Source organism: Hyposmocoma kahamanoa, unplaced genomic scaffold (assembly GCF_003589595.1).
Source record: "Hyposmocoma kahamanoa isolate Upper Pololo Valley unplaced genomic scaffold, ASM358959v1 160, whole genome shotgun sequence".
NCBI lineage: Eukaryota > Metazoa > Arthropoda > Insecta > Lepidoptera > Cosmopterigidae > Hyposmocoma > Hyposmocoma kahamanoa.
The window spans coordinates 7,263,525-7,278,764 of NW_020653575.1; the positions used below are offsets into that span (position 1 = coordinate 7,263,525).

The following is a 15,240-nucleotide window of genomic DNA, read 5'->3' on the forward strand; positions in this document are numbered from 1 at the left end:
ATACGAATACCTTGTTTATATGTCAAAATAGTGAAACATGGAATGGTGTAATGAAAAAATCCGTAACGTGTTTTCGGACAAATGAAACAAAATCTATTCAATAAAAATGTAAAGGTTTTCGGAGAAACAAAATTCTGTGAATCATGTTTCTAGCTTGTGATAGGTAACCATCATCATCATATCAGCTGGAAGACGTCCACAGCTGAACATAGGCCTCCCCCGAGATTTCCAGACTTGCCGGTAGTACGCGACGTGCATCCATCGGTTACTCGCCGCCCTTACCAGCGGTCATCCGTCCATCTAGTAGGGGGCCGTCCCACTGAACGCCTTCAGGTTCCTGGTCGCCATTCGAGATTCTGTCCTACGGCCGTCAGTTCTACGAGCTATGTGCCCTGCCCACTGCCACTTCAACCTGCTAATCCTTTGACCCATATCGGTGACATTCGTTCTTCTACGGTTCTCCTCATTTCTGATTCGATCACGTAGAGAAATGCCGAGGGTTGCTCGCTCCATAGCTCGTTGAGTGACTTTTAGAATTTTTATGAGGCCCATAGTAAATGACCACGTCTCAGAGCCGTAGGTTACTGTAAGGGTAGACTGCGGTATTGCGGACGAGGACACGTTCCGAACCTTCCCGAAAGCTGCCCAACTGAGTCTGATTCGACGACTGACCTCTTTCTCGAAGTTGGCTCTGACTAATTGGATTTGTTCGAGGTAGACATACTCATCAACTTTGACTGGCCTTAACAAATATAGCTAAAAGAAGCTGTTCCTGGAAAGTAAGTAATTATAATTGGAAATGAAACTATTTTTCCGGATTTAAATCGCGTATATTTGTTTTTTCAAACAAACCGACGTATCGGGCCCTTTACAGGTCCCTTGGACAACCGTGACAAATATACGCGATTTAAACCGGGAAAAATAGTTTCATTTCCTATGTGTAACAATCGCGAAAACCTAAGAACTCGATAATTATAATTGCTTTAATACCAAGAAGAATTGCACGTTTGGGCTATCCAAAACAGGCTGTGTGGATGATCAAAAATGACTATGTGGATCTGTACTGTGGAATGACTGTACGGCTTCATGACTGAAGGGTGGGATCAGGGTAGCTCTGCCTGCGACCGTACTTACTGAGTAGAAACTTACTCCCCACTAAACAATAAGAAATACTTTTGTGATTCTTGTTCAATATGTGAGTTCCCCAGTCCCCAATCGGTCGGAATTAGCCCAGCAAGTGATTAGTTTTAGACATGTGCACGAGCCCTTCAAGGAGTGCCTTGTTTGGCAGGGAAACGTCTATGGTTGAACATAATGGGACTAGGAAACGAGAACAAACTTACTTGGTATGCAGGAAAGTAGCTATCACAAAGCTGGCACCGAAGGAAGTGGCTGTCGGCCCAAAGTCGCCAATACACGCGCCGCCACGACCGCAGCTCGCCATACAACCATGTTACGTACTCGTTCAATCGCCATGTTGTATCCCTAATTTCAATTTTATTAAACAATTTTTACATAGGTAAGACACGACGTAGTTATTCTTTATTACGCTCAATATACCAACAAACCAAGGGTTTACATTTACAAACAACTATAGGCAATAGGACAGAAAGAATGTTAACGATCAAAAATATATAACTGAAATATTTTTGTCAAATAATAGTGGTTTTTTAATCAATGATAAAATTTTAAAATTGCAACATTGACTTACAATTATATGGACGTCGGGTCCGCGCTAAAAAGTGTCCGAACTTATAGGGCGTTAAAATCGTATACAGAGCGTCATTCACGCTTTAGTCTTCGTTTGTTCGACTGACAGCGAAGCAAGCAAAAGTAGACAGTACTGCGATGACATGTCATGTCAGTGTGATACATGTCACTACGTTTAAATAGGTTCACTTGGGACATTTTTTTCGTGGTTTGTGTATTAGACCCGTCGTCCATTTATTTGTAAGTCAATGAACTGCAATTATTTTTATTCCGTTATTAATTTACATAACACTTTTTTATGTAATATTATGTGACAGGAAGAACAAGCCGTGCGCCTCATGGTAAGCACACGCCTGTCCAACAGTTGCAGTGCCACTCAGAGTTTTAAATCGAAGTGGCAGTGCCTTAAGCACTGCCACTGCGCTCGTCACCCTCCTACATAAGTTGACAAGTCCTACGTGCCTGTAATTTCACCAATGCAAGACGTCACATGACGTATTCATCATTCATGTTGATTATCTTATCTACTTTCTTCGTTGAATGACGTTTTAACCAATAACTGTAAACATCAATATGTTAACAATAAAGCTCTCGCTGCGGCAAGTGCACAATGTCCAGTTTGTTTACCGGCCAATAACGTCACGCGTTCTGACTTAAGGCGACATTTTTTATTCAATCCCCGTTCAAACATAGTTTTAGGGTCTAGAAACGCTTTATTTAAATGAAATAATATTTTTAATATTAACACGCAGAACAGGAGCCTAGACGTCGAGTTGCAGACAACAACCTGTTACACCATTCCGTCGAGTATATAACCATAAATAGAGACGAAGTGTCATTTAATTTGTTTGAAAATTATTCTGCCAAATCATTACGGTGACAACTGCGCTCCAATTGGCTGCGTGGCAGTCCGACATGGTAACCCACAGACATATGTCTGTGTGATAACCGTTCGGCCACGGATGCGGCTAGTAATTCGAAACAATTGGCAGGTGTCGCCAATTGTTTCACTTCAAAACGACCTGTTTAACTTGAGCTTTGCTATAATGGACGAAAATTGAAAAATAACATAATATTTAATATTTAGTTACCGATGAAATGTGATTCCGTTTGTTTCGTAATTAGATGTTATGCTATTTTTCCCACACCACTGAATGGAACAGCCCCCCATAATTAGAGATATTATCTTTATTACAATAAATACAGAATGTTTTTGGAATATACGGAGACGTACACACAGGTCAGTTGTTGGCGCTGTAATATTTCAACTTTCTGATTTGTGATTTCAGCGCAAACGAGAGTGGATATTTAAAAGTTATATAAAACCCTTTTGCTTGATGAGTTGCCAGGGATGGATGGCTCTTATTTCGTCTCTATTTCTGGTTATATACTCGATGCACCATACCATACCAATATTTTTATGGACTACTTAATTATAAATACTTTAATTAAATTTTTATTGCATTGATATTCAATTATTTTTGTGAAATTACTCCACTAGTTTGTTATAATTATTAATACAAAGATCGAACACTCAGAAAAAACACTTAGAAAAAATTCCTTCGATGCGGTTGGATTCGAACCGACGTTTTCTTGCATACCGTGCCAGACGCTATACCAACTAAGCCACGGAACGAACCAACGGACCTCACGAATTCTTCTATGTGCTTGCGTCGTGTCTTTGTACTTGGTCTTTCAACGACTTTTTAGTCGTAGCGCCATCTATGAGAAATCTATACAGATTTATCACCCAGTTATTACCTTTACAGCTACCAGTCCTGGCGAGAGATGTCGCTATTCACTGTATTAAATCCAAGGCAAGAAGACGTCGGTTCGAATCCGACCGTATCGAAGGAATTTTTTCTGAGTGTTCGATCTTTGTATTAATAATTATATAAATACTTTCTGAAAAGTTATACCAAAATCCCCATTAGATACGTAAGCTATGTAATCTTAGTGTTGGCTAGCAAATATAATACAGTTTTAGGAATGCTAATAACATCCTGTGTAGGAACATTTCGAACTCTTGACCTCGTCAAGCTTGATACTTAAGATTATAAATACAACTCTGTGAAGCATGTGATAAGAACGACCCAAACTCCAAATTGTACATACTTGGTGTGATGCGAGATCACGTTTCCGCGACGATCAATGCGCATGCTGGAAGGCTGACAAGGAACATTCTCAGCAATCTGACGACCAAGCAGCTTGTTACACCTGAAAGGACGTTCAATCAGCCTATTGCAGTCCACTGCTGGACATAAGCCTCCCCAAGTGTACGCTTCAATTCATTCAAATCTTTATTGCATTTACCATAATGTTACATAGACGGAAAAGGCGTATAGCTAGTTAGCAGCGCATTATGGACCGTGTGGGGCACTGCAAATTATAGAGAGAGAGAAACATTTACTCTTTACAATATTATTTTTCGTTGCTTTTTCTAATGTTTACATAAGTTCATATTTGTACAATTGCAAATTAAAGAAAGCGTAATCTTAATTGAGATTGATTGAAATCAGAAAACTGCCGTCCACTAACTAAAATGCCCCATACCCAGTTTTAGGGTCGTATTTTAGAACTCTACTCAATGCTCAGTCAGGATTGCACTGGAAACACAAGCACTGGAAATACGACCCTAATGGCAGGGACTTGAGTATAATTTTCAGTGCTCACTGCAATACTCAAGTCCTGACTTGAGTATTGAGTAGAGTTCTGGAATACGACCCTTAGGATATTGAAATTGTTTAATGCTATTTCAGCTATTGCATCGTTAGGGTAAGTTCTGATAAATCGAACTCGTTACCTAATTTTAAGTGTTTTTAAAAGAGCATTTTGAGCTTTATCTTATGCTATTTAAAACGAATATTTGAACATTTGACACGTAGCCGCGTTTTAGTTAGTGGACGGCAGAAAATAGAAATATATAGCATTATTTGTTTTTTTTTTATTTCTTAATTATTATTTGGAAATTATTATTTATTAAATAAAGTTAAATATAATTTTGGATGGCATTATACCGCATGGGTGGATGACGTGATACCAGAGGTAAAATAACCATCTGGAGTCCACCTGGCGTATTGTCCTTTTTCTTGTAAGACAGAGTACACTTTCGATGCTGTAAGGCACAGCTAGCAAAAAAGAATATAACTTTACTAAATTGGGTCAGATTTGGGTGTTCTATTATAAATATTAGACAACATTACATACGTTACTCCGATCCTAAAGTAAGTAACTGAAGCACTTGTGTTATGGAAATCGGAAGCAACGACGATACCACAAACCCCCCCAGACATTTATTTTATTAGCTTAGCACAAAAAAAATTTGATCAATTATGTTCATATTTATGGACAACTTACGCTTGAAAAAAAAACTACTATGTCAAAAGTAAGCCAAAAAAGACTTAATGGTTCTTCACACAGTTTCCATGTATCTTCTATGGTTTCGGATTTCCCTACACTATTTTATTTAAAAAAAACATTCTGTATATGTATAATGTGCCAGATTATAGTTTTACTTATTGCACTTGAAGAGCGTGGCGAGGGTAGCATAGTGCCCTCGCAGGGTTTCCGGCACGGGCTCGGCCAGTGAGAGGATCATCTTGCAGTAAAGGCGCGACTGGATCTTATCCTTACGATCTTTAATCGCCTCCAGCTCCGCGTTTGTGTACATTGCTGCCAACCTAATGATAATAGAACACATTTACAAAGAACGATTAATTGAGACTTGGCAATACGAATATATCTATACAAGCTACACGGTCCCTAGGTCCTTCGTCACAGTCGACGTTCTATCCTCAAATTATTCAAGTATTAAACATATTACCTCGTCAGTAAAGCGTCACTCAGACAAGCCAAGTTGGTAGACGTCTTCACAATCTCGCTCATGTGCGCATGGCAGTATATCAAACAATCGTGTAGCAACGGTTCCATCTACAAAAATAAGTCTGTAAATTTATAACTGTAATATCTCAAATCGTGTAAGTAACGCGTTTGCAGTGGGAGCGTACCTGTAGGAAGGAGGCTGACACAAGAATGGGCACCACATTGTGAGGGTCGAGTAGAGGCCAGTCTGCCACCAAGATCGTGTCACGCTTTACCCACCGCATCAACCAGTCAAAGATCTGTCAATAATCACCTACCTGAGCAGTTAATTCAAATGATAACTTAGGGATAATTAAACATATTTGTGAATTGCAGAAGATAACGCCTGTAAATTAAATTGTAGCAAATATTTTCTTGCCGGATTTTGCTTCGTCTCTTTATTTATTAATAAAAGAATCACATACCTACTCCTTTTACACAATTTATACAACATTGTTTCACTCAATATATACGTTTAGGTATTTTTCATGTAAGCCTGCCAGTAATATTCTGTACAGTGAACAAATTCAAAATAAGGATTTTGTCACCTGGCAATAGTTTCAATTTGAAACTCATCTCTTGCCAAATATTATTTTGACATTCGATATTTCTTATTTCACAATGCATACTGAGTTACAACAAAATTTAAAACTCACTTGTATGTCGCAATGCACAGAAATGTCCATATCTTCGAGCCTTTGACCGGCCGTAACATCAGCAAAGTACCCCATTTTGGAGACAAGCAATTTTTGAGGACATTTGAAATCCTTCTTTAGACCTTTCATTTCGTCACAAACATGTATTTCTACTTCGCCCCTAAAAACAAGAATAAATAATAAATAAAACAAAATAAAAAAGTCTTTCCGATACCGGGAATCGAACCCGAGCCTCCTGGGTGAGAGCCAGGTATCCTAGCCACTAGACCATATCGGATGATACACTAGCTTGTGAAAAAATTAATCGTATTTTTCGATAACTTTTATATAACATTCAATTTTCTTATTTTTCTAATAAGATAATCTTACGTAAATATATTCTCGTCTCTGCATTATATATTCAAAATATATTTTCACCATTGACGTCATATTTTCACAATAGAACGTTGAATCAATTCAATTAGACACAAAAATAAATTTAAGCGCCACCTAGTTACACTGTAAGCAAACTTACTCTTGTTTCAGAGATTGCATAAGCGCCCGTTGTTCCTGTGCAGCAATTACTGAAGACTTTCGCCTCCCAAGGCGATCTTTTGATTCTTTTTCGTGGACAAAACCTAAAAAATACAAGAAGTATCGCCAATAAACATTTTATTACCCGCTTTAACCATTCATTAGGTGCAGTTCAGCTTACCTCCAAAACTAGCAAGTTTTTTAATATTATCTGCTGCATTTGTTGAAGATTTTTTAATAATTGGAGTGTAAGCACTCGTGGTTTTTGAAGGCTTTTTGTAGCCTATGTACGGAAGTATAGAATCCAAAACTCCTTCATTTATCGCCTGCAAATGGAATTATGAATAGCGCCATCTGTCTACTAATATTGCCAAGTGTTGAATAGCTTCATTTAATTGTAATACTCACATCGTTAAGTTTACAGTTTAAATTAGCTTCAGTCCAAATACCAAGCATCTCTACTCTAGCTTCGGGCGGTAAGGATTTTGTTCTATTTTTCCCTGAACGTAACGAAAATCAAGATCAAATGTTAACAATATCATTTGTATTGCACACTACAAGTCACACAAAAAACGTTTCATAGCACCAGTGTATTGGCAATTTTCTATGTAGACGAAATAAAACAACTTTAATCTCGTAAAGCTCACCTTCAAGCTCGCAACAGCTGTAACGTTTGTCCAAACGTTCAGTTTCAACTTTCTTTTCAAGTGCGGTATCGCTCTTGCTAACAGTTTGCTTTGGTTCTGCAATCATTGTCTGTGTCAATAAGTCCCTTTCTCCTTGCTCTATGACATGATTTATCACAGTCAATTTGGTCAGCTCCTCCCAGTTGATTTTGGTGCTTTCATCTTCCTCGCCTTCCAAATGTTCGTACACTTGATAGGCAGTCTTCATAAAGTCAAAAAAGTCTTTCACTGTGATGATTTCTGCTGGGGTGTCAGTTCCAATACTGGAATTTCGCCTCGAAGAAGCATCTGAACGTGTTGGACTTCTTGTTTTTCTGATTCCATCACCCTTTTGAAAGAACATCGACGAAGAATCCGTCTCAGAATTCGAACTCGTCATTTTACAATGTCAATGTAAAAAAACCAGAATGGAACAATATAGGTACGAGGAGCTGTGGATACCAAATTATCGATTAAACAAATCCTAAAAGTAAGTTTTTGTAGTTAGTTACACAGTTCAACCTAAAGGTAGCTTCCAACCCATGTAGGGAGTTACAAAGACAGTAAATTTGTACTTATTGTGTTATAACGAGCGTCATACAATTTAGAACAAAATTGTGGCATTAGCTAAAAATACATATTTCAAATATTTACAAAATAGATGACGTAAACTAATGCTGACAGATGACAAACAGGAAATAATACGCTATTCCAAATATTAAATGGCGATGTACAATCAATACAAGATAAATTGACAAGCCAAAAAGATTGAATTGGCGTTTTTACTGAAAAAACCTACGTTACATGTTACATACAAATCTCGTTTTGGCATAACCGTCAAGTTTTGTATTTATTAACTAAAGTAAATGAAAAGAAAATGTATTTACTTTTACATTTAATTTCCAACATTTTAATAATTTAAAACAACATGTGAGTCATGTTGCAGCATTTTCCCACAAATATTGTTTCTTAAGTGAAAAAAGGCGAATAAATAAAAAAATATATGAAGCAAAACAATTACAAGTTATACTTTTAATGAAATGCCCAATGTAAAACGATAAAGTTTTCTTGGGTTTCCTGTTTCTGTGTTCTGTTTTCAATGAGTGTTTGTTGTTAGCAGCACATCAAGCTACACATTGACGAATCTTTGTTCCGTCGCACTGTAGGCGACATTCGCACAAAAGTGTATAGCTTGATGTGCTGTTGATTGTACCTATACCTTAGAGCATAAGGGCGGCCACATACAGCTGGAATTCCGTTTCCGAAAACTCCGAAAATTCCGCAACGGAATTTCGAAGGCAGCAACACCATACAAATCACGGACTTATCACAATTATTTACATATTATCCATACATATTATCCATATATACATGCAGTACTATTCCATTCGAAATTTTTTCCGATTCGAAATCCTGTATGGTAGCTGTTGAAAAAGCCGTTCCGAATGTAAGTCTTCGATAAATTTTGTAGGGCCGCAACACACAGTAGTAAATTCCGTACGTATTTTCGCTGCGAGAACATATTTTGGACTCAATGCCTCACGACTCACGTCTCTCAGGCGAGTCTTGTTATTCCGAACGGAAATAACCGTATGTGTGTGATGTATATATGGAATCTCGCATCAATATTCCATAACGGAATTTCGAAATGGAATTCGGACTGTATGTAGCCGGTCTAAAAGACATACACAAATTTGGAAAAACTTCTTGTCGTGAAACGTCGTCGTCAAGCAAACGGGCTGTCAAATAATTTTGTCTATGGTCACCACAAGGAATTCAAGTGATATGTCATATCAACGTCGTTTTCTCTGTGCTATTTTGTTGTTCAACAAAGTTATTTATAATGTGTGTGGCTAATTTTGATTATGGAAAGTTATCAACTCGAATATGACAAGGACGGTTTGCTGGCTGACACGTTCTGGAGGACACGACAGCGCGCGATCCCGGGCAGGCCTTGTCAGAGAGTTGGGGGAAACGAGGTTATGTCTGGGTCGTCGTATCAGCAGTTCCAGGCGTCGGTGAACGACGCCTGGGACCTCGGCGATGACGACATCATCTCCGGTATTGCCGACACCAAGATATCAAAAGCCATATCGCAGACTGCCGCTTTAAACGTAATAAATTCTCATAGGAATAGTAATAAGAACGTAAACAAAGGTGACGTCAAAGTAGAAAATGAGAACACAAAGGTTGGTGTTGATAGTGTTAGTGTGAAGAAGAGTGAGGCGAGGAAGGCCGGGGGCGGGTCTGGGGTGGGTTCAGGTCCGCTGCGGCACTACCCCGGGCGTCCGAGGCCGGTCCGGCTCTCCGCTCTTAGTAATCGCGACGAGAGCAACGAGTCGAAGCTGGAGAGGTTTCAACAGCTGCAGGAGAATGCCGTCGTGGACCTCGACGAACTGAAGCAGCTCAGCTGGTCTGGTATTCCCACAAAGGTGAGTGGAGTAGAATTAGTCGTGTACTAGTGATTTTGGTACTTGGTACTTGGTGTAACGGGCTGGTGTCCGCAACTCGACGACAAGGCGCCTATTTTGCGTGTGGTGGGTGCAGGGTCCTACTCGTGCCACCCAAGCTCCTCCAGGAATCTCAGCAGCCTCCTCGGTTTGCTGAAGACTTCGGGGAGCGACCTTGGCACTCCAAGGTACTTTGCCCTGTAGTTGGCCACGCCGGAGCACTGTAGTAGGATGTGCGCAGCCGTTTCCTCCCCCTCCATGCACGCTCTGCATAGAGGGCTGTCTGTGATACCTAAATTGAAAAGGTGTTTATTGTATGGACCATGACCTGTTAGGGCGGCAGTTAGAGTGCGAAGCTCTTGCCTGTTGAGTTTAATTAGTGTACTAGTGATTCGTTGACATCAATTAACTGTTAGCTCTGTGCGCTTGAGAGAGTAAGTAAACTGTATGGAACTATGGGTCGTATTCTAGAACTCTACTCAATGCTCAAGTCAGGGCGTGAGTATTGCAGTGAGCACTGAAAATCATACTCAAGTCCTTGTCATTAGGGTCGTATTTACAGTGCTTGAAATCATACTCAAGTCTGCTCAAATCCTGACTTGAGCATTGAGTAGAGTTCTGGAATACGACACTGAGACTGCATTACATTTGAGTAGAACTAGATTTGGATGTCGTTAAACAAAAAGGATCCAATGCACATACAGTCACTTTCAAGATATGGCAGTTTGAAGTTTAAAAGTGTTTCTCATTTTTGTTTTATTTTCAAAATTTATAATGTCATGTAACTCCAGATATATGTTGGATTTTTTGCTGATCTAAGAGATTAGACTTTAGGAACCATTTTGTACATATAACTCATTTTTTGATAACTTTGTGGATTGGATCGTTTTTGCTTAACTATGTCCAATTATGCTATTAATGTTGTTATATTTCTGTTATACTGAATTATTAAAGAATCTGATGCTTGTGGTTCCCTCAAAACTTAGAACTCAGGCAAAGTGTGTATTAAGACATACATTTGACCAGATTCTGTAACTATATGTTTGTGTGTCAAGGAAAGTTATTAATCCTCATAATTTTTTCTTCTAAAATTATTTATTCGAAACACAGAGAATTAAACTAGTCTTACATTTTTTAAAAACCATTTAAAGAGTTTATAAGAAAGGAGATACCATTGTAAAGCTCTACCCATAAATATATTGTAACAACTAAAAGTAGCAAGCTTGCCAGTAGCGTTACGCAATAGCGTGCATGCAAAATTGGTTTCATGCATGGCAAGTTCCCGTTACAATAATTAACTTTCATTCACTTATAATTCTTATGTACTGTAGATGAAATGCAATAAATTGTGAAAGTATTATATTGTATAGTTATAATATTGAAATGGTTACACCAACTACCAAGTAATATTGAAATATGAATGAAGCATACAACAGGCAAATAGTATCATTGATTGTCACCAAAATCCCTACAACCATAAGGAAAGTCATTGTCAACAAATAAGACATTTTGCTTATTATATACAGGGTTAATTGCAAAATACTAACAGCTTCATCAGATTTTAAATATTTAAAAGTTTGTACAAAAGTTAAGAATAATTATATAGATTGCTCTAAAAGGTGATAACTCTGTGTAGTCTACATCTGGGTGTTTTAGAATAGATGAAAATGATTAGGTACAACAACAGGGGATGTATAATAAATGAACAATTGAATTTTGCATCATCACCCTTATTACGAGTATTTTCGGGTTTTAACAATAGGGTCATTCCAGCGAAAATGACACCGCAGTTCAAAAAAATAAATTACATAATTTGGTTTTAATTCTATAACTAGAATAAGCCCAATAACTCAAATCATTAGAATTAAATGAGATCGAATATTGTACAATTATTCTATTCTTTGTCTTCATTAAAATAGTGCTGTTGTCTATAGTGAAGCATTTTTTCTTATAATGTTAACAACAATTTTCGCGGTTATTTGTGCGTCTTTCTAAAAAAGTTGTTACTGTCGGAGAAAATACAATTAATGAATTTTAAAATAGTGATAAGTGATTGCATGGAAGTATATATGGTGAGGAGTTATTAAAGTTTCAATAAATACTAATTTCAAGTCCCACCCGTCACAATGAAACATATATATTTTTATTTTAACCAATAAATATGCAATCTATTGGCATTTACTTTTGTAAAAGTAACAATTATGCTAACGGTCATTATTTTGGTTTGGTTGGTCATTGTGCACGTAAATAGGAATGTAAATATTAAAATTTTAAAGTGTGTCCCACCCGTCACAGCGATGGGTGAACACACTTCTGAACGTTTTTACTTTGAATAAATGTTTGTATTGTCATGGATTCGGGTTTTTACGATGTTTACTAGGTATAACAGTTATTTTAATTTCAGAGTTTAACATTGATACATTTGAATACTAAGAATTTAAAAAAATACACTGTTTGTAAGTAGATCCATCATTTGTAAGCGTATTTTTTATAATTCTTCTCATAATTAAGACATTATAACACATAAAAAAAGACAATTAAAAAGTGACAACTTTTTTCCTGATGATTTTTAGTATCAGGAAAGTCATGAAGTCTGTCTCCACTAGTTTTAACAATATGTTCGACCAAAACTTTTAAAATTCGATATATTTTGATGTGATACATAATCTTCAAGGATGCGGCAGGATTTTTCAAATTTATTAACGCATTTTACATGCGTGACTTTGATTTCATGTCGTCATAGGTAGTGCTTCAGGAAAAATAATAGGATTACTTTATTAGTTCTTTGATTCTGTTTTTTTTTTATGCTAAAATGTCTTAATAACACAAGTATTATAAAATATTTGCTTACTAGTGATGGATGTCGTATTAAACACTGTAATTTTATTAATTCTGTGTATTCAATTGTAACTTGTCCCACCCATCACAACTTAACATATTAATTTCCTTAAAATTTATCAAAGTTATTAATTAAGTGTATATATAAATTAGAACTTTAACATTCCAGTTATCTCATATGAAAATCTTGCTGAACAAAATATTAATAGTTTGTCTTGATCTTGACAATGAAGCCATCAACTCAAACAGGCGGGTGTCGTGAGTGTCCCACCTGTCGCACTTAGAAAATTAAAAGTTTTGAGTATAAATAATGTCATAAATTTATGTAAATTAATAGTCGCAGTTGAATTGCACATCTGGCTTCATTATATTTTCATTTTAAGTCTAATTAGCACTTACATAAAGTTCAAGAAAAAAGGAGTCAAAATGTCCCACCTGTCACTTTGGAATAGCCCAATAGCAACATTGGGGGTAGCGGGGTACAAATTTATATATTATGTACATTAAGCTAATTATGGTAACATTGTTATTAGAATGCGTGTAATACAAATAATAAACTCCTGATTATATGTTACTTATCTACTTATAAGACCACTGATAATATTTAATACATATTAGAGATTGCAGGTAAATTAGATAATTTCTATTATATTAAATCTGGTATGAATTTTTATTTTTTATTACTTTCATTGTAATTACATCTATGTGCCCAGTTTTATTCAAATCGATAAATGGAAAATTGGTGAAATTCAAAAAGCAGTTGAAGACAAAGATTCATTTATTCCATAGGTAAATTTATTTACACTTGAAAACATCACTTTAGGGATTGCTCTTTTCGAATAAACTTAAATGCTATGGAATACACTTTGGATCAAAACTTGTGTGGTATCTATAGACATGTCGTCTTTCCATACATTTTATCTAACACGTAGTCTTCAATTTTGTAATATGATATTTCAATCAAAATATTTTCAATGTGTTTTTGAACTTAGGAAATGATAATCTTAATATATGCTCCAGAATCTTTGTAAAAACGTATGCAATTCCCCATAAAAGAGTCGTTTACCTTGGTTAAACGAAATCGTGGCACCATGAGTTTACCTTGGTCAAACGAAATTGTGGCACCATGAGTTTACCTTGGTAAAACGAAATCGTGGCATCATGAGTTTGGATTCAGCTCTAAGGTTAATATTGAACTGTATTCATACCCTAATTTGCTACCCTTAAAGGTAAAACATCTCTCTTTCTTTCAATTTCAACAAAAAAAAACCATAAAAAATGAAACAGTCAAAAAAAGAAAGAAAAAATGCAGTTGAATTGAAGATCTCCTCCTTTTTTGAAGTCCAACATTACTGGTTAATGACTACACTAATAATAATAATAATAATAATAATAACGCACACACTCAACATAGCCCCGCACTAAGGAAACCCTGTGTCGCGGGTGCCATGGACACACACATAAACAACACAAATTACACCCAAACTCACGAGAGAAATAAATGTAGGTCATACAAATATTTCTCCCGGCCCGGGAATCGAACCTGGGACCTCTGCGTGGCAGTCCGGCATGGTAACCGTTCGGCCACGGAGGCAGACACTAACTTAGTTAGCCGTTACCATGGGACCTGTAAAGAGCCTGACGCTTTGTTTTGTTTAAAAAAAAACAAATATAAGTGATTTAGATCCGAAATATAGTTTCATTTGCTATTTTAATAATTCCTTCAGGCCAGAGCGGTGACGTGGCGTCTTCTCGCGGGCTATTTACCCGCAAACTTGGAGCGCCGCGCTGAGACGTTGGAACGTAAACGCGCCGACTACAAGCATCTCGTTCGACAGTACTACGATGACGTCACAGAGAGAGACGACGACACGTATCGACAAATACACATTGACATACCTCGCATGAGTCCTCTGGTTGCCCTATTCCAACAGACTACTGTTCAGGTTTGTTTTTACAAAATGTTTAAAGTTATCTATTGTCTTTTAAACCACACATGGACAGAAACAGCGTTTATCGTAAAACTATTATTAGAACAAGATATTACGGAATACCCCATTTCACTATAAATAGAATCTAAAAAAACCAACTATGAAATGAAATTTTATTTTCTTAAAACGTGGTGAACGATAGATGGAACATAGTATAATAGAACACATATTTTACCTGATTAGGCATGCAAAATTTTACTTAAAACTAAATAAATTGTAACACTGTCATTAGACGTGCACAAAAAATATTCCCCCTTAACCGACCCCTTAACCGACCCCCTAACCGATCCCCTAACCGATCCCCTAACCGACCCCCTAACCGCTCCCACTCACTCACCCATATGCCCTAAAAATTGCTGTTTCGCAATGGACAATTAATTAATTGTCAATCTTTAATTGCCAGAACAATTAAATTTTGCCCAACACTGCTTACACCTACTAAGTACATCTGTATTTTGTTTAAAGATGTCAACAAACCATGTCACTTCGACAATGTACATACTCAGTAACAACAAAATTCCCAAGTCTTTAAACAAAGGTGCTTGAGCAAACACCG

General features: G+C 37.0%; 2 protein-coding genes and 1 non-coding gene across 3 annotated transcripts; 1 reads left to right on the top strand and 2 right to left on the bottom strand.

The window, feature by feature from the left end:
- Positions 1-727: 727 nt before the first annotated feature.
- LOC113225472 lies at positions 728-8,024 on the bottom strand. Its single transcript, XM_026457790.1, has 11 exons — positions 7,388-8,024; positions 7,149-7,240; positions 6,922-7,066; positions 6,742-6,844; positions 6,228-6,387; positions 5,718-5,831; positions 5,534-5,640; positions 5,226-5,390; positions 3,826-3,927; positions 1,344-1,485; positions 728-772 (listed from the first exon to the last, which is right to left on the bottom strand). The coding sequence occupies exons 1-11, from the start codon at positions 7,803-7,805 to the stop codon at positions 728-730; spliced, it is 1,593 nt and encodes a 530-aa protein (XP_026313575.1). The 5' UTR covers positions 7,806-8,024.
- On the bottom strand, positions 6,433-6,504 carry Trnae-cuc. Its single transcript has one exon. It is a non-coding gene; the product is annotated as a tRNA-Glu (tRNA).
- A 1,236-nt stretch (positions 8,025-9,260) lies between the features above and the next one.
- LOC113225415 (TBC1 domain family member 22B) lies at positions 9,261-14,777 on the top strand. Its single transcript, XM_026457723.1, has 2 exons — positions 9,261-9,837; positions 14,421-14,777. Exons 1-2 carry the CDS (start codon positions 9,271-9,273, stop codon positions 14,760-14,762), a joined length of 909 nt encoding a protein of 302 aa, XP_026313508.1. The 5' UTR covers positions 9,261-9,270; the 3' UTR covers positions 14,763-14,777.
- The last annotated feature ends 463 nt before the right edge of the window (positions 14,778-15,240 follow it).